This window comes from Myotis nattereri (assembly GCF_964212035.1).
Source record: "Myotis nattereri genome assembly, chromosome: 12".
NCBI lineage: Eukaryota > Metazoa > Chordata > Mammalia > Chiroptera > Vespertilionidae > Myotis > Myotis nattereri.
Window position 1 is genome coordinate 45,268,737 of NC_138087.1, and position 24,668 is coordinate 45,293,404.

General features: G+C 34.5%; 1 protein-coding gene across 2 annotated transcripts in view; it reads left to right on the top strand.

Annotated features, from left to right (window-relative positions):
- The window catches only part of VPS13A (vacuolar protein sorting 13 homolog A), a 193,649-nt gene that overhangs the window by 145,844 nt on the left and 23,137 nt on the right, over positions 1–24,668 (top strand). The window contains exons 55-69 of one of the 2 annotated variants that reach the window (XM_081103071.1): positions 699–852; positions 1,328–1,474; positions 1,672–1,753; positions 2,583–2,652; positions 3,947–4,052; positions 5,046–5,159; positions 6,131–6,276; positions 7,471–7,552; positions 8,809–8,922; positions 9,764–9,839; positions 9,911–10,074; positions 11,295–11,340; positions 11,450–11,573; positions 20,127–20,241; positions 22,777–23,411. In XM_081103071.1, the coding sequence (XP_080959197.1) occupies positions 699–852; positions 1,328–1,474; positions 1,672–1,753; positions 2,583–2,652; positions 3,947–4,052; positions 5,046–5,159; positions 6,131–6,276; positions 7,471–7,552; positions 8,809–8,922; positions 9,764–9,839; positions 9,911–10,074; positions 11,295–11,340; positions 11,450–11,573; positions 20,127–20,241; positions 22,777–22,866 (1,630 nt within the window). In that variant the 3' untranslated portion in view covers positions 22,867–23,411. Of the gene's footprint in view, positions 1–698; positions 853–1,327; positions 1,475–1,671; positions 1,754–2,582; positions 2,653–3,946; positions 4,053–5,045; positions 5,160–6,130; positions 6,277–7,470; positions 7,553–8,808; positions 8,923–9,763; positions 9,840–9,910; positions 10,075–11,294; positions 11,341–11,449; positions 11,574–20,126; positions 20,242–22,776; positions 23,412–24,668 lie in introns of those variants that run through there. The other variant, XM_081103070.1, reaches the window with a different exon arrangement.

The following is a 24,668-nucleotide window of genomic DNA, read 5'->3' on the forward strand; positions in this document are numbered from 1 at the left end:
TTAATCCTCACCTGAGGATATTTTTCCATTGACTTACAGAGTGTGGAAGGTAGGAGGACAGATAAAGAGAGAGAAACATTGATGTGAGAGAGACACATGGATGGGTTTATTCCCGCATGCTCTGTCTACTGAACCAGACTGGCTAGGCTTGTCTTCTACTCTTAATGTGTTCCAAGTATGCCAGCCTCCTTGCTCTTCTTCATATACTACAAGCATGCTCACAGAGTCTTTGCTCTAACTGGTCCCTCTACTTGAAATGTTCGCCTGTTGTCTTCTGGATAAATTCCCTGATCTCTAAGTTCTTGAAATCTTACTTCCATGACACCCCTGTTGACTACTCACTTTTAACACTTCAACCCACAACTTTGCATATCCCAATACTCCATGTCCACCTTTCCTTGTCTACTTTTTCTTCTTTCAAAAGCATTTCACCTCCTAATATATTAAATATGCTAAGTTACTATATTTATGACGTTCTTTCTATCAGTCCTCAGCTAAAATGAAGCTAAAGAATGGCAGTAATGTTCACTGCTAGAATTCCTACTACCTAGAATGGTGCCTAAGTAGGAATTTAATGTGATTGGTTGAATTGAGGATATTGCAAAATTTCTACTCAAGATTTTGTAATTCATGTAATAAACCAGTTAAAATGAAAATGTATATAAATTAGTACCATGATTTTTGCTTTCATATGTAAGTTCTGATGTGGTTTGGGAGACAAAGCCCAAGAAGAAGGCAAGATGGAAGCCAATGAGTATAAAGCACACTGAGAAGTTAGAGAAAGAATTTAAGGAATATATTGAATCTTCACCTTCAGAAGATAAGGTTATTGAGTTGGACACTAATATTCCGGTAATATTTTTAAGTACTGATATGAAGTTTTAATTTTTATCTATTATAATTAATCACTAGTTAATACTTAAGTCTTATTTCCTTACAAAACAGTGAATGTTATCATACATACTTAATATAAATATTAAAAACTCAGACTTTCTCTTGATATACTAGTGGTCTATTCCTTGGTTAACAAGCCAGTAACTTTTTATTTTTTAATTATTTGTAATGTTATTTTATATTTCTCACTTGTTTTGGGTAAATTTTAGTAAATTTACATAAAAAGTGATACAGCCAAGCTCTAAGGAATATCTGAATGTTTTTGTATGAATTGTATGGATATGGGCTATAAAGTTCTCATTCTAAACCTAATTGAATATTTAGCCTATTATTTTAATTAGTATTTTTAAAATTTTGGTACACATTTCTAATTTTAATCAGTTATGAGTAAATAGGAATTCTATGTGTTTTGGGGGGATGCCATGTTTTTCAGGTTCGCTTTACACCTAGCGGCAATAACATGAAAATTCTGCAACCACATATAATAGCTATACGAAGAAATTATCTGCCAGCATTAAACGTGGAATATAACACATCTGCACATCAATCATCATTTAGAATTCAAATTTATAGAATACAGGTGAGTCTAAATAGATAGTCAAATTATATTATAAAATAAACTAATTTATTCTAATGGTCTATTTTAGCACTTCCATTTCAGTGTGGGACTAGACTTTTTGATTCCTTCTCCTTCTTAAATCTTGTTATTTTAGTCAGGTTTAATAATTAACATATGAACATTCTGACCTGGGTTTTGTTTGTTTGTTTGTTTTTTAGATCCAAAACCAGATACATGGTGCTGTATTTCCATTTGTATTTTATCCTATTAAGCCTCCCAAGTCAGTCACCATGGATTCAGGTTTGTCTATATCTTTAGATTGCTATAAAAGTGGTTGTATTAACTGTTTGGTTTATTTTACTATAATAATATGAAATGAAACCATTTTACTCAGCTAACTTCAACAAAACTCTGATTGAATACTGAAGAAAAGATTAATTAGAAATATATATTTTAATGTTTAGAAATGCTACTTTTAAAAAATTACAATGTTTAAAACTCTGATTTAAAAGCCACTGAGACCTTTGAATAAATTGTGAGGAAGTTCAAATTCAGACTGTTTTCTAACCACAGGAACTGTGCTAATCCCCAGTTGAGAATGATTACAAGTCCTTTCTTCCATCCTCTTCCCTTCACCTTCTTTCTTTGCTCTTGCTCTTCCCCTCACTTTCTTTTCTCTTCCCACTACCCTGCTCCCTCCCTCCTTTTTCTTTCCACAGTTACCTTCAAACCACTGACTAAACTATCTAAAGGAGTATTCATAATCTGCTTGGAAACTTATTGACCAGTATACATGCCCAAGCCCTTTCACCTAGAAGTCAAGGGCAAGATCCTGAAATCTGTGTTTCCACAAAGTTTCCCTGATGGTTCTAATGCTTGCTTCTAGTTTAAACTCACTAATTTAAAGGATTAGTAATCCTCAGAGGGAGTATAGATAATGTACAAAAACAATCCCAGAGTCTGAAATTAAGACTATAATGGGTCATGCAAATATTAGTAATTTTAATTGATATTCACCATTCAGTAAATAATTTAGTTAGCCATTGTAATGTGTATTACATGGTAAGAAAATGCTGCTTATCTTTTTTTAAAGCATTATGGGATTAATCATATTTATTACCCTTTACAGCCCCCAAGCCCTTTACAGATGTCAGTATTGTCATGAGATCTGCAGGGCATTCCCAGATATCACGTATTAAGTAAGTGTCCTAATACATTCCTTGTGTATTTATTTAATGTTATTTTTATCTTTAAATTCTTTATTAAGGAATTACAAATGTGTCCTCATCCCCCCCCCCATTAACCCCCTTCCCCACCACTAGTCCCCCCTCCCCCCCACTCATGCTCTCATCCCCCTGTTGTCCATGTCCATTGGTTTGGCTTATATGCATGCATACAAGTCCTTTGGTTGATCTTTATTTAATGTTTTGATTTAAACTGTGCTCTTTAGAAAAAGTAAATTTTAAATAAGTCAAAGATTTAAATGTACAATATTAAATTATGAAGGTCATAGAAAATGTCTATTAATTATTTTATAATTGTGGAGAATCAGAAGGCTGTAAATGAAATACACCTAGGTATTAACAAAAGTTATTTCTAAATTATGGGCATTTTATTATTTTCCTTTTTATTTATTTGTTTTCTCAAGTTCTCTATAATTACTGCATAGTGTTAGAAACAAGAGAGAAAATAGTATTTGCAAATTCAGTCACCACCCAGTCCAAGAAATCTAACATTTATAGAAACATTTATCTATGTATTATTCCCTTATTTCTTGTTTTCTCTGCCCTATTACCAAGACAAACATTATTCTCTTGCTTTTTTCTTTTTTAATCCTCACCTGAAGATTTTTTTCATTGATTTTTCTTTCTTTCTTTCTTTTTTTTTTTTTGAGAGAAACATGGATGTGAGAGACAAACATCTATTGGTTGCCTCCTGCAAGTGCCCCAACGAGGGATCAGATCCACAACTTCAGTATGTGCCCTAACTGGGAATTGAACCCACCACCTTTCAATGTATAGGACAATGCTCCAACCAACTGAGCCACACTGGCCTGGGCTATTCCCTTGCTTTTCAAATTATAGTTTTATTATAATTTAAATAATGTCTATCTAATGTGTACCTAAACATTATGCTTCTTAGTTTCCCTTTTCTCCTCCTAATTACATTTTTTTTTTTCAAACCATACAATATTCCTGGGACTTGCTTTTTTTTAATTAAGCTTTTTACTAAAATGTATTCATTTTGTGGTATGTAGCTAGAATTTATCTATAAACACTAATAAATAATGTTCGATGACTGTATACCACAGTTTACTTATGGATTTCCTCTCTATAGGCATTTTCATACTTGACTTTGTTGCTATTATGAACAGTGTTACCATGACATTCCTCTAGAAAGTTCTAAGTTTTAACATTTAATACTTTTTTCTTTATCTAATTTTTTTAATACTGTTAATTGATGACCTTTCATATTTTCTACTTTGTAATATAGATACTTCAAAGTGTTGATCCAAGAAATGGATCTCAGGTTAGATCTTGGGTTTGTCTATGCATTAGCAGAACTTATGACAGAAGCTGAAGTAACTGAAAAAACGGAGGTAAGACTTAAAATAATAGCATTGACGGTAAGGATTAGGAAAAGGACTGAGAAAAATGTTAGCTATCTGATAAATTCTTTCTCCCCCCTGCCAAAGGAATTCTTTTTTTTTAATTTTTGTTTTATTGCTTAAAGTATTACGAAGAGTATTACATATGTCTCCTTTTTTTTTCTTCCCTTGACCTTCCCATGGCCTCCCCTACCCCCCAGTTTCTTGTGTACATTGGTTATGCTTATATACATGTATACAAGTCCTTCGGTTGATCTCTTACCTCCCCTCCCCCCAACCCTCCTGATAAATTCTTAAAGTGTTAAAATGGTCTTGTTTCATTTTAAAAATATTTTTATTACGCTGCTGTGGTGAGTACATTGGCAGAAATCATATTTTTAGATAATGGAAGACACAAATAGTCTTAAGCAAGACAAGTTAAAATAGTCTTTTAAACATGAGATAGCAAATAAGAGGAAAGATTTAAATCAATAGTAGGAAGAAGAGGATAATCAGTCATGTTCACATTACTTTTTTTTTTTTTAAATTTTACTTTCCTTGGTTACTTTTGTTTAGATTAATAATTTAGGATAACGATTTTCAACCGGTGCACTGTGGCACACTGGTGTGCTGCAAGAATTGTAAAAAAGTGCAATAATTGACTATTTAAAAAAAATAAATACATTATTTATTACAAAACAAAAACAAATGGATTAGATTAGTGGCCTTTTCGAGTAAAATCTGTAGTCGCATGAGGAAAAGCTTAGCGTCTTTTAATGGATTAGATGGAAACATAGAAGTTATGCTTATCAGTTTACGAGCGACAGACAGAACTTTCCTAACAAAAGAAATATTAGTTTCTCTCCTCAGGCATTATCTTCCTAATTATGAATGATGTTGGATCTGGATATTACAGGGGAGTGTTCTGCAGTGTGTGAGCTATTGGCTTAACTACTTCCTGAAGATAGGTCCCTTAAGTTTTTAATACTTTATGTTCCTTTATAGGTTGAACTTTTTCATAAAGATATAGAAGTTTTCCAAGAAGAATATAAAACAGTTTCATTAGTAGATTCATCACAAGTCAGTCTCTATGAGTATTTTCATATATCTCCTATCAAGGTAGGGGAAAATAAGTTATTTTTATTATCTGTGATAATATAGGTAATAGCAAATTTAATAACCCTTTAAAAATTTTATTCTTATAATAATTTTCACCATATGGAAATAATAGTGGAGCTACCCACAGCATGTGTTTATATGTTTATGTCTTGACCTAACAGATTTCCTTAGTGTTAAGCTATTTAATGACAGGTTTCTAAATTTTGTGTATGATGTATGTATAAGTTTTTCTTTTAACTGAGTTGTAATTGATACATTAAATTTATTTCAAGTGTTCAGTGTAATGATTTGGTATTTGTATAGACTGTGAAATGATCATCACAATATGTTACCATCTGTCCATATACTGTATTATAATTTATTTATTTTTTGTGATGATAACTTTTAAGATTCCTCCTTTAGCAACTTTCAAGTTTGCAGTACAGTACTAACTATAGTGTATACATTTTAATTTATAAATTAATCTTTATTTAAGATTTGAAGATTGGATGGAACTAAATATGAGTTCTTAACACAAAGTTTTTATGAGTTACTTACAGAATACTTGAAGAAAATTATTGTATAGCTGAGTATACAGCATATCTATCCATATAATACAAAAGTGCTTTTAACATCCTGCTACCTTAGTTCTTATAGTTGAAACATTCACTTGTGGAGATATTTATTTCAGCAACTTTAACTTCTAGATATTATTGTCACTAACAATGTATAAATGTTAATATTTTCTTAGCTTTACCAAAAGAATTGGATTGAGCTAAATATATCATCATACATTGCTGAATTTAAAATTTAAAAAGAACTGTATTAGATTTTAAATCTTTTAAACTTTTCACTTATTAAATTTGGCACAGTCTTGATATCTTTGAAATTTTATTTGTGGTGTAGTGACTTTAAAATAAAATGGAATATTAAAAATTAATATTGTCATTATGAAGGTACTGATTTAAATACTTATCTCTCTATCTCTCTAGTTGCATTTAAGTGTTTCACTGAGTTCGGGTAAAGAAGCAGCTAAAGACTCAGAACAGCATGAAGGATTCATTGCAATTAGTTCTTTAAATCTCTTGCTGAAGAGTATTGGCGCCACTCTTACAGATGTACAAGATGTAGTTTTTAAGTATGTTTAAATTCAAATCTACAAATTGATGAAAAGTCCATTTTATATTCACCAAAAATTTATAAGTGGAAAATCTGTAAAGTACACTGCAGATCTTAGGCACAAGATGGTTTTGTTGTTAAGTGTAACATAACTTAGGTAACATAAACCTGTTAATCCTTAACTATTGAAAAACAAATTAGTTGTTAAATAATTTCCTTAAGAAATAGAGACAGGAGTCATGCATGTTGGTGCACTCTTTAAGGCTTGTCTGGTTTAGAGAAGAATTCTAAGCAGCTGTGTGTGCCCAAAGGTGTAGTGCTTAAAAGATGTGACTTTAAGGCGGATCAAGACTCTTCAAAGTATATGTGACTAGAAAAAGTGAATGTCATGACGGGAAATGAAGGGATCAGTTTAAATGTTACCATCAGGAACTTAACTTTGAGTAATTGTGGGAGCTATTAGATAGAGTATCTGACCAAAGAGAGTCTAAGCCTGAGTGGAGACTTCAGATAAGAATGCCCTTTTCAACTACCACCTAGAACTGTTACTAAAAATAATAAGAATCAGTGAGTCCAGTAAGAGATATCTCTGAGTCTGGGTAAAGTTAGGTAACAGTCAAATTAAAGGACAGATTTGAAGACATCATATCAGGAATAAAGTGAGAATTCTAATCTTGCTATCTTAACTGCTAGCATAGAGCTTTCCAATTAGTTGATTGGGTGTATGCTGGGAACAGGTTATAAGTAAACATACCTTCATTCCTCAGCGGTAGGCTGTTCAGGCAGGCCCTGCAGCAATGAACCCTGGTCATTCTTGAGCAACCACTTACATTTATCTCAGTGTGTCAAACATTTTCTATGTGGGCCATGATAGGTCTAAGTTGACAAATATAAGATCATGTCCATAGATCCAGAGGCTCTCTGATCCTCTAAATTATGTGGAAAATGTGTGTATGTTAATAGCTTTTCTGAGGGTAAGATCCATAGCTTTCACCAGATTTTTAGAGCTTTTTGGACCAGAATGTGCAGAGATGTATGTAAAAGAGTAGGTTTTCTGGTTGGCATGGGAAAAGACTGAAAGGAAAGATTTGGAGAAAAATTCTAAAGAAAATGAAATCTTAACATTAAAGATTTTATTCCCTCTCTGCCTGTCTCCCTCTCTCCATGCACATACCTACACATTTACACATTTTTAATGTGTTTTCTTTTCCAGGCTTGCATTTTTTGAACTCAACTATCAGTTTCATACAACATCTGAACTGCAGTCTGAAGTAGTAAGACACTATTCAAAACAGGTTTGTCTGAGATTATTTTACAAAGGGGCAGAATGATATAAAATAGTGAAACTGTATGTGTCTGTACCTATATGATGTAGATTTGGCAAGGAAGTTAATAGCCATTTTCAATAATTTAAGACATGTTTTTTTTTATTTTCAGAATTGTAAAAAGAGGCTCTGGCCAAGTAGCTCAGTTTTCAGAGCTTCATCCCAATATGCCAAGGTTACAAGTTTGATCCCCTGTCAGGGCACATATGTGAATCTACCAGTGAATGCATAAATAAGTGGAACAACAAATTGATGTTTCTCTCTCTCTCTCTCTTTCTAAATTCAATAAGTAAAAATTAAAAAAAAAAAGAATGGCCATTTTAATTTCTGTCCTTCTAATTTTTAGCTATGTACCCAAATCTTTTCTGGAACAATGTAGACTACACATAAACCTTTAAATAAAATATTAAGTAATTCACCACACTTACTTAAAAAACTAGGTTCAAAGGAAACTATTAGTAACTGATGAACACAGGATATTTTTTTTAAATATAATTTATTGATTTCAGAGAGGAAGGAAAGGGAGAGAGAGAGAGAAGCATCAATGATGAGAGAGAATCATTGATCAGCTGCCTCCTGCATGTCCCCCTACTGAGGATCGAGCCCAAAACTCAGGCATGTGCCCTTGACTGGAATCAAACCTGGGACCCTTCAGTGTGCAGGCCAACACTCTCTCCACTGAGCCAAACTGGTGAGGGCAAACACAGGATATTTTTAATGTAATTGAGTTACTAAGTCTTCTAGATATATTATTTTAGTGGATTTTTTTCCCCACATTTGAAAAGATTCCAGTATTTTTATATAACTTATAGGGCATCTGAGACAGCTGTTGGATAATGGACAGATCATTGAGCATGACTCAAGAGGTTGGGGTTTGGATTCCGGATTTGCCATTCAACCTCTGTTTGGCCCTAGGCATCATTTGACCTGTATATTTCTCCAGTCTATAAAATGATGGTAGTATTAACAACTTTCACACATAGTTGTAAAAGTACAAGTATTTTGAATATTCTAAAGTATTATGTAAATCTTACATTATTTCTAATACTGTAACACTGAATTGCTTTTTAAAAACTGATTAGTGATGAATAAGGTAATATATGGTTTAGGTATTGAAATTGATGATAAGGATATTAGCCTGAAAAATTGGATGTGTGTACTAAATTTAAGAAAAAAATACTAAGCCTGATAATCCAAATTGATTAATGTTTATGTTTTCTTTTTAGGCCATTAGGCAAATGTATGTACTCATTCTTGGACTTGAAGTTTTGGGAAATCCCTTTGGCTTGATTAGAGAATTTTCTGAAGGTGTAGAAGCATTTTTCTATGAACCTTACCAGGTAAAACAGTTGTTCTTGCATTGTGCAACATATCAAACAGATACTGTTGAAAAAATAATGCATTCCAATTGTTAACTTGAGTTGCAGATGTAAATAGATTTTGTGAGTCACAAAGGCACATTATTTTGCAGCAAACAGTGTTAACAGCTTTTGAGAAATTTGGGAGGAAATTTTTACATTTTCCCTCAGATTTTAAACTTAAGACTTTAAACAAATATACTGAATTTTAAGTGTTCTGTTGTAAAATTAAAGGTGGGTAAACTTCACACTCTAGTAGAAGGAAGAGTATTATGGACAGGCAGTTTTGCTATGCACAATAGTATGCACAGCTAGCACTGTGCAAAGCAATCTCAATCAATAGGAGAAATTAAGATTTTTCTATGTCCCTTAAAAATTTCTGCCAGAATGTTAAAAAATGTTGCTACTTTCACACTTAAAAGAGTAGATGATAATGAAAAAATAGCAAAACATATTTATTTTGTACAATATAATTTAAAACATTAGATATATTAGGAATGAAAGTGTTTTTATTTATTTAATACAAAATTATCAAGGGTAGTGTGTGTTCACTTTCTTATCATACAGCATACAGAACATACATCTTTTGTACACTTTGATGAATAGCCATTTTCCTAAGTTTGGAGTAACTTGCAACACTTAATCCTTTTCACTTGCAATGTCATGAAATATCTGAGACTTCTGTTAATGTGAAGTTTTCTTCTGGTGTCACTTTCTCAGGGACAACATTTTTTTTTTTTTGTCGCTACTATTTTCTTTATATCAATTAGTGCACTTTTAAAGGTAAACATAATCTTATTTGTTGTTATTTTTGACCCTTTAGGGAGCCATCCAGGGTCCTGAAGAGTTTGTGGAAGGAATGGCACTAGGATTGAAGGCATTAGTTGGGGGAGCTGTTGGTAAGAAACAGAATGCCTCGCGAATGTGATTATATATTTGCTTTTACTAAAGATACGTTAATTTCTCCTAGGTGGATTAGCGGGTGCTGCCTCCAAAATCACCAGTGCTATGGCTAAAGGGGTAGCAGCTATAACTATGGATGAAGACTACCAACAGAAGAGGAGAGAAGCCATGAACAAGCAACCGGCTGGTCTTAGAGAAGGCATCACTCGAGGAGGAAAAGGCTTAGTTTCTGTAAGACTTTCCCAGTGTTGTGAATGTTATAGAAAATATCTATTATTATTATTATTATTATTATTATTATTATTGTTATTGTTATTGTTATTGTTATTACTATTACTACTTGAGGCCTGGTGCACAAAATACATGCACGGGTAGGGCCCCTAGGCCTGGCCGGCGATCAATTGATTGGGACCTTCTGGCTGCCGGCTGGGGCCTTCCTTTCCTGGCTGTCAGCTGCCGGCCAGGGTCTTCCTTTGTTCCTCAACTGCCCCCTTATAGTCAGTGCACGTCATAGCGAGCGATCGAACTCTCGGTCTCCTGGTTGAACTCCCGAGGGGACATTTTGCATATTAGCCTTTTATATATATACTAGAGGCCTGGTGCACAAAATTCGTGCACTTGGGGGAGGGTCCCTCAGCCTGGCCTGCACCCTCTTGCAGTCCAGGAGCCCTCGGGGGATGTCCAGCTGACAGCTTAGTGCTGCCACAGAGGTGGGAGAGGCTCCTGCCACCGCCACTGCGCTAGGCTTCTGGCTGTGTGGCGCTCCCCCTGTGGGAGTGCACTGACCACCCAGGGACTGCTCCTGCATTGAGCATCTGCCCCCTGGTGGTCAGTGCTGGTCGTAGCAACCCGTCGTTCCACCGTTCGCTCTATTTGCATATTAGCCTTTTATTATGTAGGATATAGATAGATAGATAGATAGATAGATAGATAAATAGATATAGATAATTATTTTAAAGATTTGTGGGTTTTTTAAAGTTGATTTCAGAGAGGAATGGAGAGAGGGAAGGAGAGATAGAGAAACATCAGTGATGAGAGAGAATCATTGATTGGCTGCCTTACTGGGGATTGAGCCCACAACCTGGGCATGTGCCCTGACTGGGAATCAAACCATGACCCCCTGGTTCATGGGTCAACACTCAACCACTGAGCCACGCCGGCTGGGCAGAAATATATTTTAAAGCCATATTCTTTAAATAAGGAAATAGATATATAACTGACACTCCTTCAAGTATTATTTGCATGTTGGAGGAGTAGTGTGTTGTGACCTATATAAAATATGTCAGTAATCTCCAAAAGCACTCTGTTTAAATAAAATATTTAGGAAATACATTAATTCTTATGTATGTAGAAAGCACAACTCTGTATTTTTACTTTTTTGTAAACCAGATTCGGTTCGTCAAGGCATTGTGTGAAAGTATTACAAATTTTTAATTGTGCTTTCCTTTTAGGGTTTTGTAAGTGGCATAACAGGAATTGTTACAAAGCCAATCAAAGGCAAGTATAATAGTTTCTTTAGGTAATATATATTACCAAGTGTTTCACAAGTTGATTCAGTTTTCACTCTTAATCTAATTGCCTAAAGCTTTGTCTTTTTTATTTCTAGGAGCTCAAAAAGAAGGAGCAGCTGGTTTCTTTAAAGGTGTTGGGAAAGGTTTAGTTGGAGCAGTGGCAAGGCCAACTGGAGGCATCATAGACATGGCTAGCAGTACATTTCAGGGAATAAAAAGGTAAACTTTCTTTGATGTAGGGTATGAGTGAAATGCTTAAACCATGAGAAATGAAATAAATCTGCTATATGGCTTGAGGTACTCAGTTATGAAACCTGAAATATGGCAAATTGCATATGATCTTCCTAATTACTTTTCGTATATTTTTTAACTTGTTGCCATTGCATCACTTCAACTTGATAGAATATTTTTGTATTTGTCATCCATTCCCAGCAGCCTTGGCAACAAAGGTTTGACAAGCAAGCTTTTTCATTATCTTTATCAGAATACATTACAACAATGTAATGCAACATGTCAGTTATAAAATTAGCAAATATTACATTGTTGCCTTTTAGGGGGAACAATGAATGGCTTTTTCTATTCTGGGTTCAAACTCATTTGTGTTCACCTTTCTTCATAATATTATTTTGTTAAAGGTTATTATAACCGTTTCCTTTATGTCTCTTCATTGGTACAAATCTTAAAATATGTCCTCTCTTCCTCAAAATTAAATGTAACTTAAGACTGAAATTTAGTATTTGCATTATTGTTACCTCTATTCTAAAAATTTGCACACGTATGTATCACAATTGATTAAATTCATGCTGAGACCTAATTTATTTTTTTCCTTTTTAATTTTTATTTTTTATTGTTCTCTATTTTATTCCTTTTAATGAGACCTAATTTAGAAAGTTAGATGGCTGGATATTTTTCTAATCTATTTCCTTTTGTATTTTCTTTTGCTTACTGCAGTACAGAGATAAGTATTAAGTATTGTCATTGTATGAGTTGTTCCTCTTAAGTCAGTATTTCATACTGCTTTACCACAATTGTGGATGTTCAGCTATATTCTCTTTCAGCAAAATAAAACATTTTTATAAAAATAAGACTAAAAACTAATAAAGGATATAATTGTGAAGAAGGATGTCGAAAGCAGAAAGGGGAAGTGGGTTACAGGAACCAGATGTAAGAATATAAATTGGTGGATAAATCTAATTGAACTGTATAAAAACAACATTGGAATCAGAATATTTAAAATTATAAGATAAAATTTGAGAGGGAACTGACTGGCTTTAAGGTATACATTATTTCTCTGAATAGGATTACTATGTAATATTAGATAAAATAGACCTTAAAGCCAAAAAAAGCATTATTATGGATAAGGTAATTAGCTAATGACAAAAAGAACACTTAACCAATAAGATAACAATTTTGAACTTGCACTCAACTCACAATAGACTCACTCTTTAGAAAGCAAGAATTGACAAAACTACAAACATTTTCCAAATCTTCCATAACATTTCTCTGAATAATTAAAATATTAGGAAAACAAAATTAAAGTAAAATGATTGAACAGTTAACAAGCTTGATCTAATATACACATATGAATATTTATTGATTGAACACATTTTAGAGAGCATCTTATATGTCTAGACACTGTTTTAATCACTCAGGGAGCCAGAAGTGAACACAATTGGCAAAGTCCCGGTCCTCATACAGCTTATATTCCATTGGGAAAATAATTGATAGAAATGAGTACACTGATAAACATATGGTATACTAAATGGTGAAAAATTCTGTGAAGGAAAATAAATCAGAGTAAAGAAGTCCAAAGTAGTGGGGAGGAAGGTGGCTAATATATGATGTTCAGGGAAGCTTCATTGGCAGGATTAAATTTGAGGAGAGACATGAAGGAAGCAAGGTAGTGAACCATGTGGGAAGAATGTTAAAGGCAGTAGGAATAGTAGGTAATAAAAAAAACCCTAATGCAGGCCCTAGCCGGTTTCTCAGTGGTTAGAGCTTCAGGCCATGGGCTGAAGAGTCCTGGGTTCAGTTCCAGGTCAAGGGCATGTACCTCAGTTATGGCACTATCCTAGACTCGGGTCAGGGTGCATGTGGGAGACAACCAATCGTCTCTCTCACATCAGTGTTTCTCTCTCTCTTTCTCTCTCTGCCTCCATCCCTCCTTTCCACTCTAAAAATCAATGGAAAAATATCTTCCGGTGAGGATTAAAAATGCCCATAAAAACAACAACAACAACAAAAAAAGCCCTGATGCAATAGTATTTTTGGCCTCTTTAAGGAACAGCTAGACCAGTACACCTAGAGTAGAGTGAGCAAAGGAGAAGGTTGGAAAGGTTCTACAGTACCTTTCCAACACACACACACACACACACACACACACACACACACACCCCACACACCATATCGCCCCATTCATCTTATATGAGAGCATTGATTTAAAATCAGGGATTTATAAGTGGAATTATTCCCCCCTCTCCTTAGAACACTCTTCCCTCTTTTGTCAGCATGGTCACTTTCTTTATTCAGAAGTTGTCTTCCCAATGGGGCCTTCCATTGCCATCCTAAAATTTCAATTTATTCCCTGTCCCCACCACAGATACTTCATATCTCTCTTTCCTTCTTTATTTTTTTTTCTCTTCAGCTCTTATCACTGTTTAACACAAGCACATTTTCCCTTGTTTATTTCTCTCTCCTCCTAGTATGCAAATTCTATGAGTGCAGTGGCTCTTGTTTCCACAGCATTTCAAATATTGCTTGACATGTGGTAGTCTTTTTTTTTTTTTATTGAGATCATTGTAAAGTCACATGCACTTGCAGGAAATAATGCAAAGAGACTCTTCTTACACTATGCTAGTATTATGTTTCCTATGGCTGTTGTAACTATCACAAACTTGATAACCTAAAACAGGGATGGGAATGCCTGGACAGAGGGCTATATAAGGCCCTCAAAATCATTAGGTTTGGCCCTGCCAATCATTTGGTCTGGCAGGACTCAAAATTCAATAAATCTAGGAGCTTTTTTCATAGCAACATAAATTTATATTAAGTGAGCTATATTAAGTGAATGATGTTACAAATATGCAAATGGCTGTTGGCAGAAAAATAGGTTCCCCACTCCTGGCTTAGCTTTCTTGATAGTATTTTTTTTTTAAATATATTTTATTGCTTTTTTACAGAGAGGAAGGGAGAGAGATAGAGAGTTAGAAACATCGATGAGAGAGAAACATCGATCAGCTGCCTCCTGCACATCTCCTACTGGGGATATGCCCGCAACCCAGGTACATGCCCTTGACCGGAATTGAACCTGGGACCTTTCAGTCCGCAGGCCGACGCTCTATCCACTGAGCCAAACCGGTTTCGGCGTATTTTTTATTAAGTCTAATTTATCTGTATCTGTATTTTTGTTGGTTGCTTATGCTTTTGGTGTCATATATAAAAAAGCATTACCTAATCCAAGGGCATGAAGGTTTACACCTATATTTTCTTCTAGCTGAGTAATAGTTTTATCTTCTAAATTCAGGTCTTTGGTCCATTTCAATTAATTTTTGTGTACGAAGAGAGGTTGAGTTCAATTTTTTTTCTTTTGCATGTGTATATATAGTCCCAGCATCATTTGTGAAAAAGACTTTGTTTTCCCCATTGACTGATCTTAGTACCATTTTCCAAAATCAATTTCTGCAAAAAAGATAGGTGGGACTTCAATAGGGATTGTATTGGATGTGTAGATTAATGCTATGTTAACAACATTAAGTTTCCCAATCTATGAAAATGGATGTCTTTCCATTTATTTAGGTCTTTAATTTCTTTCAGTAATGTCTCAGAGTTTTCAGTATGCATGTTCTTAATTTTATTCCTAAGTTTTATTATTTCAGGTACTATTATGTGTGTGTTTTTTAATATGTTTTTAATGATTTTGAGGTTTTTTCAAAGGCAATTAGGCAAGAAAAAGAAACAAGACATCCAGAACTGAAAGAAAGAAGTAAAACTACCTTTATATTCTAATGATATGATCTTACATATAGAAAACCGCTAATAAATCCACAAAATGACTATTAGGGATAACAAATAAGTTTGGTAAGGTTGCATAATACAAGGTCAATATACAAAAAGCAGATGTATTTTTATACACTAGCAATATACAACCTAAAATTGAAAGTAAAACATAATAGCACTTGCCCAGCTGGTGTTGCTCAGTGGTTGAGCATCAAACCCATAAACCAGGAGGTCACGGTTCAATTCCGTGTCAGGGCACATGCCCAGGTCCAGGTTAGATTCCCAATAGGTGTCATATGGGAGGCAGCCAACAGATGATTCTCTCTCATCATTGATGTTTCTTTTTCTTGCCTAATTGCCTTCGCTAAAACCTCAAGTACAGTGTTGAAAAGGAGTTCCAAGAGCAGACATTTGTCTTGCTCCTAATTTTAGTGGGAAAGATTTTATTGATTTTATTCTTTCACCATTAACTCTGATGTAAGCTATGGATTTTTTGTAATGTCTTTTGTCAGATGGAGGAAGTTCCCTTTTATTCTGAATTTGTTGAGTATTTTATCAAATGATGTTGGATTTTATAAAATGCTTTTTCTGTTTCAATTAAGTTGATATTGTTTGCTTTTCCCTTTGAGTTATTAATATGGTATATTACATTATTTGATTTTTATAAGTTGAGCCAACATTGCATATCTGGGATAAATTCCACTTAGTCATGATGTATAACCCTTTTAATGTGCTGTTGGGTTTAGTTTGCAAATTTTTTTTTTTTTTTTAGTTTGCTAATGTTTTTTGATGATTTTTGCATATATATAATCAGAGGCCTGGTGCATGAATCTGTGCATGGGTGGGGTCCGACCAGCCCTCCCCAGTCGGGGCTGACCAAACTGGGCCAACAGGGAGGGAGGGGAAGGGATGCAGGGGAGGCTGATTGGAGGGGGGCTGGAGGGGGGGAAGGGCCACAGGCGGTTGGGGGGGGGATTGGGCCCCAATCAGGCGGTTGGCCGCCACAGTGCGCATCATAGCAACCAGTTGTTTCAGCGTTCCACTCACTTGGCTTTTATATAAATACTAGAGGCCCGGTGCACAAAAATTTGTGCACTCGGGGGGCGGGTCCCTCAGCCCGGCCTGTGCCCTCGCGCAGTCAGGGACCCCTCGGGGGATGACCACCTGCTGACTTGGGCCTGCTCCCCGGGGGATTGGGCCTAAGATGGCAATCAGACATCCCTCTGGCAGCCCGGCAGCCCTCAGGGGATGTCCACTTGCCAGCGGGGAGCAGACCTAAGCTGCAGTCATACATCCTTAGTGCTGCTGAGGAGGCAGGAGAGGCTCCCACCACCACCGCTGTACTGGCAGCCATCAGCCTGGCTTGTGGCTGAGCAGAGCTCCTCCATGTGGGAGCTCACTGACCACCAGAGGGCAGCTCCTGCATTGAGCGTCTGCCCCCTGGTGGTCAGTGTGTGTCATAGTGACCAGTCATTCCCAGTCTTTCTGCTGTTAGGGTCAGTTTGCATATTACCCTTTTACTATATAGGATAGCGGCCTGGTGCATGGGTGGGGGCCAGCTGGTTTGCCTTGAAGGGTGTCCCGGATCAGGGTGGGGGTCCCGCTTGGGTGCCTGGCTGGCCTGAGTGAGGGGCTGATGGCTGTTTGCAGCTGGTCACGTCCCCTTCAGGGTGCGGGTCCCCACTGGGGTGCCTGGCCAGTCTGGGTGAGGGGCTGAGGGCTGTTTTCAGGCTAGCGGGCAACTGAAGCTCCCAGCCTCTACTTTTTTTTTTTTTTTTAATTCTGGGATTTATTTACCTTCTATAATTGAAACATTGTTGCCGTTACTGGTGCTCTCAGCTCTGAGGCCGCGGCCGGCTGAAAGCAGGTATCTGGGGTTTGTTTAGCTTCTATAATTGAAACATTGTTGCTTCTGGAGCTCAGAGCCGGGCCGTGGCAGGCGAGGAATCTTGGCTTCCTCCATCACTGTAGCAAGCAAGCCTCATGTTCGCTTCAGCTGCGTGGCTGCCGGCCACCATCTTTGTTGGCAGTTAATTTGCATATCACCCTGATTAGCCAATGGGAAGCATAGCGGAGGTATGGCTAATTACCCTTTTGTCTTTTATTAGATAGGATAGATATAAGAGATATTGGTCTGTAGTTTTTTGTGATGTCTTTGTCTGGTTTTAGTATGAGAGTAAAACTGTCCTCATAGAATGATTTAGGAAGTGTTTTCTTCATTTCTTGGGAAGAGTTTGTGGAGGATTTGTGTTCATTTTTCTTTAAACATTTGATGAAATTTTTAAAGAAGCCATGTGGATTTGACTTTTATTGTTTGATTACTAGTTCAATATCTTTTTTTCATATAGATTTAATCAGCTTGTCTATTTCTTCAGTCACTTTAAATCTCTCTTCTTTTCTTTGTCAGTCCAGCTAATGCTTTGTCAGTTTTGTTGACTTTATCAAAGAACCAATTTTTGGCTTCATTGATTCCCTCCATTATTTTTCTATTTCATTTACTCTAATATTTATTATTTCCTTTCCTCTTGCTAGCCTCAGGTTTAGTTTGCTTTTCTTTTTCTAGTATCTCAAGTATTAAATTAGATTATCCATGTTGGAGCTTTTTTTAAATGTTCACTTTCACAGCGATAAATTTTCCTCTGAGCACTGCCTTTACTGCATCGCATTAAGTTTTGGTTTGTTTTAATTCATCTGAAAGTAGTTACTTTCCTTTGTGATTTTTTTTTTCTTCAGCCTTTAGTTATTTAGGCTTCTGTTGTTTAATTTCCACAAGTTTGTGAATTTTCCAAATTTTCTTCTCTTATAGACTTCTAATTTTATTCTGTGTGGTCAGTTAACATATTTTGTATGTTTTGGTACTTTTATATTTACTGAGACATGTTTTATGGCCTGATGTATAGTCAGTCCTGGAGGATGTTTCATGTGCACTTAAGAAGTATATGTAGCCGAAACCAGTTTGGCTCAGTGGGTAGAGCATCGGCCTGCGGACTGAAGGGTCCCAGGTTCGATTCCGGTCGAGGGCATGTACCTGGGTTGCGGGCATATCCCCAGTAGGAGATGTGCAGGAGGCAGCTGATCGATGTTTCTCTCTCATCGATGTTTCTAACTCTCTATCTCTCTCCCTTCCTCTCTGTAAAAAATCAATAAAATATATTAAAAAAAAAAGAAGTATATGTAATTTGCTGTTATTGGATTGAGTGTTCTACAAATGTCTGTTAGGCCAAGTGGGTTATAGTATTTGTACAAGTCTTCTATTTCCTTGATGGTCTTCTATTTGGTATCTACTATTGAAAATTGGATATTAAAATAAGTGTTATTGTGAATTGTTTTTTCTCTTTTCAGTTCTGTCAGTTTTTGCTTTTTGTATTTAGGGGCTCTTTTGTTAATGACTTATATGTTTGTAGCTTTTGTATCCTTTTGATGTATTGACCCTTTCTTCATAAAATATCCTTCTTTGTGTCTAAATCTTAGTATAACCATTCCAGCTCTCTTTTTGTTACTGTTTATGTACTGTATCTTTTTACATCCTTTTACTTTTCATTTATTTGTGTCCTTAACTCTAAAGAAATTCTCTTATGAACAGTGTGTGTGTGTGTGTGTGTGTATTTGGATTATACTTTTATCCATTCTGCCAATCTCTGCTTTTAATTGGAGATACTATCCATATATATATGTGTGTCTATTCCTGTAGACACATTATGTGGTAAGGTATGTTTATATAATAAATTAATTTTTTATGAATGTGAATATTTGCTGAATGAATGAACAATTCATGGACCATTCTCAAGTAGGTACATACAGTCAAAATATTAAAGAAAATATTATAGTATCAAATTCAGCAAGCATATATGTGTTTCAAATAACATATATCAAGCCCAAGAAGAAAAATTCTTACAGAACAAAAATGTTGCTAATATCTGTAATTCATAGAGAACTCTTATGAGCTTTCCTTTTTCTTTTATGAATGAGAAAGGATGCTTGAAATCCTCTCTTATATTTAGCATTGTACTGGAGGAACTAGGTAGTATCATAGGAAAAGAAAAAGAATTTAAAGGTCTTAAAATGGAAAAGAAATAGCAATACTCATCATTTGCTGATTGATCTACAAAGAAAGTCCAAAAGATGCAATAAGCAAACTTATTCATAGTACTACATTTTTCTAGAGAACTTGCATTATTAGTGTCATAAAGATAAATTTTAAAAGAGAAGTATCATAGTCTTATTTTGTCCAAAAGAAGATTCTTTTTAGTAATTCCATTTTAAAGATGATGAATTTTTGGAAAAAGAAAAAAAAATTTTAATCCCCACCTGAGGATATTTTCCCATTATTATTATTTTTTAATATATTTTATTGATTTTTTACAGAGAGAAAGGGAGAGAGATAGTTAGAAACATCGATGAGAGAGAAACATCAATCAGCTGCCTCCTGCACATCTCCAACTGGGGATGTGCCCGCAACCCAGGTACATGCCCTTGACCGGAATCGAACCTGGGACCTTTCAGTCCGCAGGCCAACGCTCTATCCACTGAGCCAAACCGGTTTTGGCCCCATTATTTTTTGAGAGAGTGGAAGAGAGGTGGGGGAGAAGGAAGGAGAAACACATCCATTGGTTGCCTCTTCCAAGTGCCCCAACTGGGGCCAAGGATGCAGGCCCATGTCTGTGTCCTTGATTAGGAATTGAATCCACAATGTCTTGGTGTTGTGACCACTGAGCACACCAGCCAAGGACAATTTTTGAATATTTTTAAAAATCAAGTTGTATTTTTTTCCTCTAGGGCTACAGAGACTTCCGATGAAGTGGAGAGTCTGCGGCCCCCTCGGTTCTTTAATGAAGATGGAGTTATCAGACCTTACAGGTTGAGGGATGGTACTGGAAATCAGATGTTGCAGGTGGGTGAAGAAATATCTTACAAGTTAAGATTAATTTAGCTTTATTGAAAGTAGCTTTAAACATATGTTAGATTATTTGAGCTTCTATGTTTTGCTTAATTCCATTTATAAGTTCCTTATTTTACCTAGGTTTTATTGTACATTTATTTACTATAAGATTTTTTTTCTTTTTTACAGGCATCAAAAAGTTTGATATGAAAACAGTTAATGCATGACTTTGCAACTGAAAGCCAACAGTAGATTTTAGTCTTAAAATTTACAAACTACGTACAGCTGTTTCAGTGTTTTGAAAACAAAGAAAAGCTTTTGTATTGGTAACTTTTGTATAGGATTTTTAGTGAATCTGATCTTTTTATAGGGTATTCTAGTTCTGTGCTGGATTTGCTAGATTTATTGAAAACCATTGTGTCTATATACCCTCATAGTTGGTGCTACTTTTTAGCCAATGAAACCCTTTCTGTTTAGGGTACTTCCTTCTCTTTATCAAACCAACAGGTGCTTTTATACTGGATATAATTCTCATGTCCAACTAAGAATGGGTAGGGAAAAAATCAGGACCATTGCTATTCGAATTCTTAGGTCCTTGTGCTTTTCTTTTATAGATGCTCAAGTGGCCAAAACCCTCTTTTTGCTTTCTGCTTGTGTCATCCTTTTAAAATCTTTTGGAATTTGATATGCAGTTCATAAGAAAGCCAATATTTTTTAGTAAAGGAAAGTAGCTTTTGGAACATAGGCAGTTTGGAGGTAGAATATTTTATCTGTTAGATAATTTTCTTGCTAGTAAGTTGAACTTCTTAAAAATCTGGATTATAGTGTAGGTAATATATACCATAAAATTATACCAATTTAAAGTAGTTTGTGTGGGTTAGATGTGGAATACTAAAATAAATTATTTTTGAAAACAAAGAGTCATGTTGTATAGACTTGCAAATATTCAAGGTAATAATGAAATGTGGGAATATGTCTCTTCCTTTATAAAGCCTTGAAATTTTAAATATTGCCAAGTTTAAAGTGATTAGGGTAAGATTTAAAACTTCAATATTTTTCTCACTACATGCAGAGTATGTAATTTTTGCATAAAATGTGTTTTCTTCAAATGTAGTAAAACATAACCATTGAATTAATGTGTGATATTTAGTAAAGTGATTTTACGTTGTGTTTAAAATGTTTTTAAAGCATCAAAATAATACCATATTGGGATGGAACTGGCAATCGAGTGAGAGACTGTGCTCTCAGGGGCATTTTATACGGTCTCTGCAGTGTCAGTTAGCCTTCTTTGGAAGAAATGTTGGATGGAAATCCAGCAAGTTGGAAATGTTACAGAACAAACCTCTGGTTCATATATTTGAAACATATATTTCTACTCAGTACCTACCTTCTCTTTCTACAACACAATTAACAGGTTACTAACATTTTAGTAGACTGAATGGTTATCAAATCATCTTTAAAAAACTAAAAATATTTGAGACACTATTTTAATAAACTTAATAAGAAATAAAGATGAATGGTAAGGAGTTTAGAAATGCATTGTCATTATTAGAAAACAGATTATAATACATAAGAAAGCCATGAGATACCAAACGTTTCTTGTGATTGATAACTTGATTTCACTGACAAGTAAATTTATTCTATGCCTTCCTTGTTTATATAAAGCTTTAAACCTTGGGATTTAAAGGTCATTACTTTTGACTATATTTTTTAATATATATATTATTTTTAGTAGGCCAGTCTTACCATTAATTGCCAAAAGAGCTATTTAAAGGTCTAAAAGTTCACAATCCTTGTCAGCTATTACATGTTTTTCAACAAGAACAGTAAACACAGTATAACTGGAATACCTATAGGAATTCACCAGATGCCTTAGGATGTTTGCAGTTAGCATTATTCTCTCAATAGGTGTAAGAACTGGGTTATTGCTTTGATGGTGATAGTGCTTCTTTGAATAAAAACTCTACTGTATGATTAGCTAACACTTTAAAATATATAAATACTGTGGTAAAGAACTGGATGTCATAGAAACAGGATTTAAAATCTCATCAGCTTAGATTTAATCTATTTAACTGGTGCATTTAGAAAAATAATACTATCAAATATTTCTCCTCTTATTTTCTAATTTTCTAAAAATAGAGCTCTGTATTCACAAATTCTATATGCCCCTGTATAATAATTAAATATAAAAAAATCACTTTTGTTATGTACCTATCTGGAAAGTAGTACATTATCATAGTGCTTCCTAGTAGTAAGTTGAAGAGAAAAATAGAATAATTATATTAGAGAAATAGAATAATTCTAATATATCCCCAGACTACCTTATTGGTATCACCAAACGATTTTAAACATAGCAACCAGTAGAGTTTAGTCTTAGTCTATTAAGATATGGAATATTATATCCATAATTATTGCCCTATTCAGAGCTGATGTCTGCTTCAAAATTATTTTGACTCCTTGAACATTTCATAAGTTTGCATGTCTTCAAGGAATTTGTCATACTTAGCTAACCATTGTGCTTCTTTTTTTCCTTTACCATGCTTACAGAAAATTCAGGTCTACAGGGAATGGATTATGACTCACAGTAGCAGTAGAGATGATGATGATGATGATGATGATGATGATGATGTAAATTAGTCAGATCTCAAATGTTAAAATTAATATGTTAATCTTATTTGAAATGTTTCAGTAACATTTGATGTTTTGTATGACTGCTAGCATAATACCCATATGCTCATTCTTAGCAAGTTAAAATATTTTTTCTTTTCAAAATGTTTTTCTCTACAGTTTCAAAAGGCAAAATAATAGCATTATTTAAGCACAGAAAAATGTATTATACATCCAAACTAGGGCATACTATATATTTTGTTTGTATATATTTTGTAGTTTTGTAATATAGTTTGTCTTTAAGATTTAGTTAGACTTAAAGTTTTTGTTAATGTTACCTAGTTTTATCTTATTTTAAATTTCTGTTTGTTAGCAAAATGCTATTTTTAATGTTCTTTGTGTATGTTTTGGTTTGTTATGTAATGCCATTGTGAAAAAAAAAAAGGAAGAAAGAAAAGGAAGAAAGAAAAAGGAAGAAAGAAAAACCTAATAGCTAGTCAAAATTCATATTTATTTAGCATTTTAAAAGTATTTTTGTCAAAATTTTAAAATAATAAACGTATAACTTGAAGCAATATGAATTTGTTGTTCTATTCCAAAATCATATAGTTGGGACTGCTATTATAAGGAACATTTATGATTTATCACGGAAGTGATAATGTATAGTCTGAGAATGAAAAAAGTGTTCTTTAGTTTACATTTTATTTCATTTTGTATATATAATATATAGTGAAACAATGAGCAAAGTTGGTTTTATAGTCATTACATTTACTTATTAACTTACATATCCATATGATATTCCCCTATTATAGAATGATAAAATTAGTTCAGGACATAGAAGTATTTTTATAGTAAGCATAATTTTTCTTGATATTATTGGGAAAATGTTATCTATGTCTCTGTGAGCAAATGTTTTATGTTTTGTGTACTGAGGGATGGTTGTTTTTTTCTTTTTTTTTGTAATTTCAACTTAGTGAAAGTGTCTTGTCCTGTTTCCCTAGTATATCAGATGTATTATTATTTTTTAAATCCTCCAGAAACCAAATGGCTATTATTCGTATAATGTTTAATCCCTAATGACTTCAGTGCTTTTAGTTCAACAAAGGAACATTTACCTTGATTCATGCTAAGCACTTTGGTCATAATGGACTTGCATTAGATTGTAGTAAATACTTACCATAATTGTTCAACTTTGGGCTTGATTCAGCCCATGATGCCTGGATGTCTTCTTATTCTTAAGTTTATCAGGATTTTATTTCTGTAAATCACTGTTTTCTATTTCTTAGAAAGTTTTATAAAAATTTAAGATTTCCAGTATTGAGCTTATAGAAAAGGAAGCTCTTTTGAAATTACTACCTGCCTAGCTTTCATTCAAATTAAATAGAAACCAAGATCATGTGTATTAGGACTAAGAAATATGTGAATAACAAAGAAATTAATTATTGTTTTCATCAGAGTAATTTTCTTGCCATTTTTTGGAATAAGTGAATGTGAAAACGGTGTCCATTAAAATAGTCACTGCTGGTATCAGAGACCATTTGTATTTGTCATACACCCACTACTCTATCACCGTTGGCCAAAATAGAAGCCTGCTGGTTCTACTAGAAGCTGTGAAGAATGCAGCCTAGTGTTATGTATTGTGTATGCCTGAGGAATATCTTCTTACATTCCAACTTTGCTAGGTATAAGGCTTTTTTATAGGAGAAATGCTAAACTACGTGTTAAATTGAGTTTCCCGTGGTGGGTCTGTCACACTTAATTCTATGGTACAGGTTTCCTAAAGATCCTTGGAATTTATCTGGAAAAAGTTCTGTATATTTCAGCAGTGACAT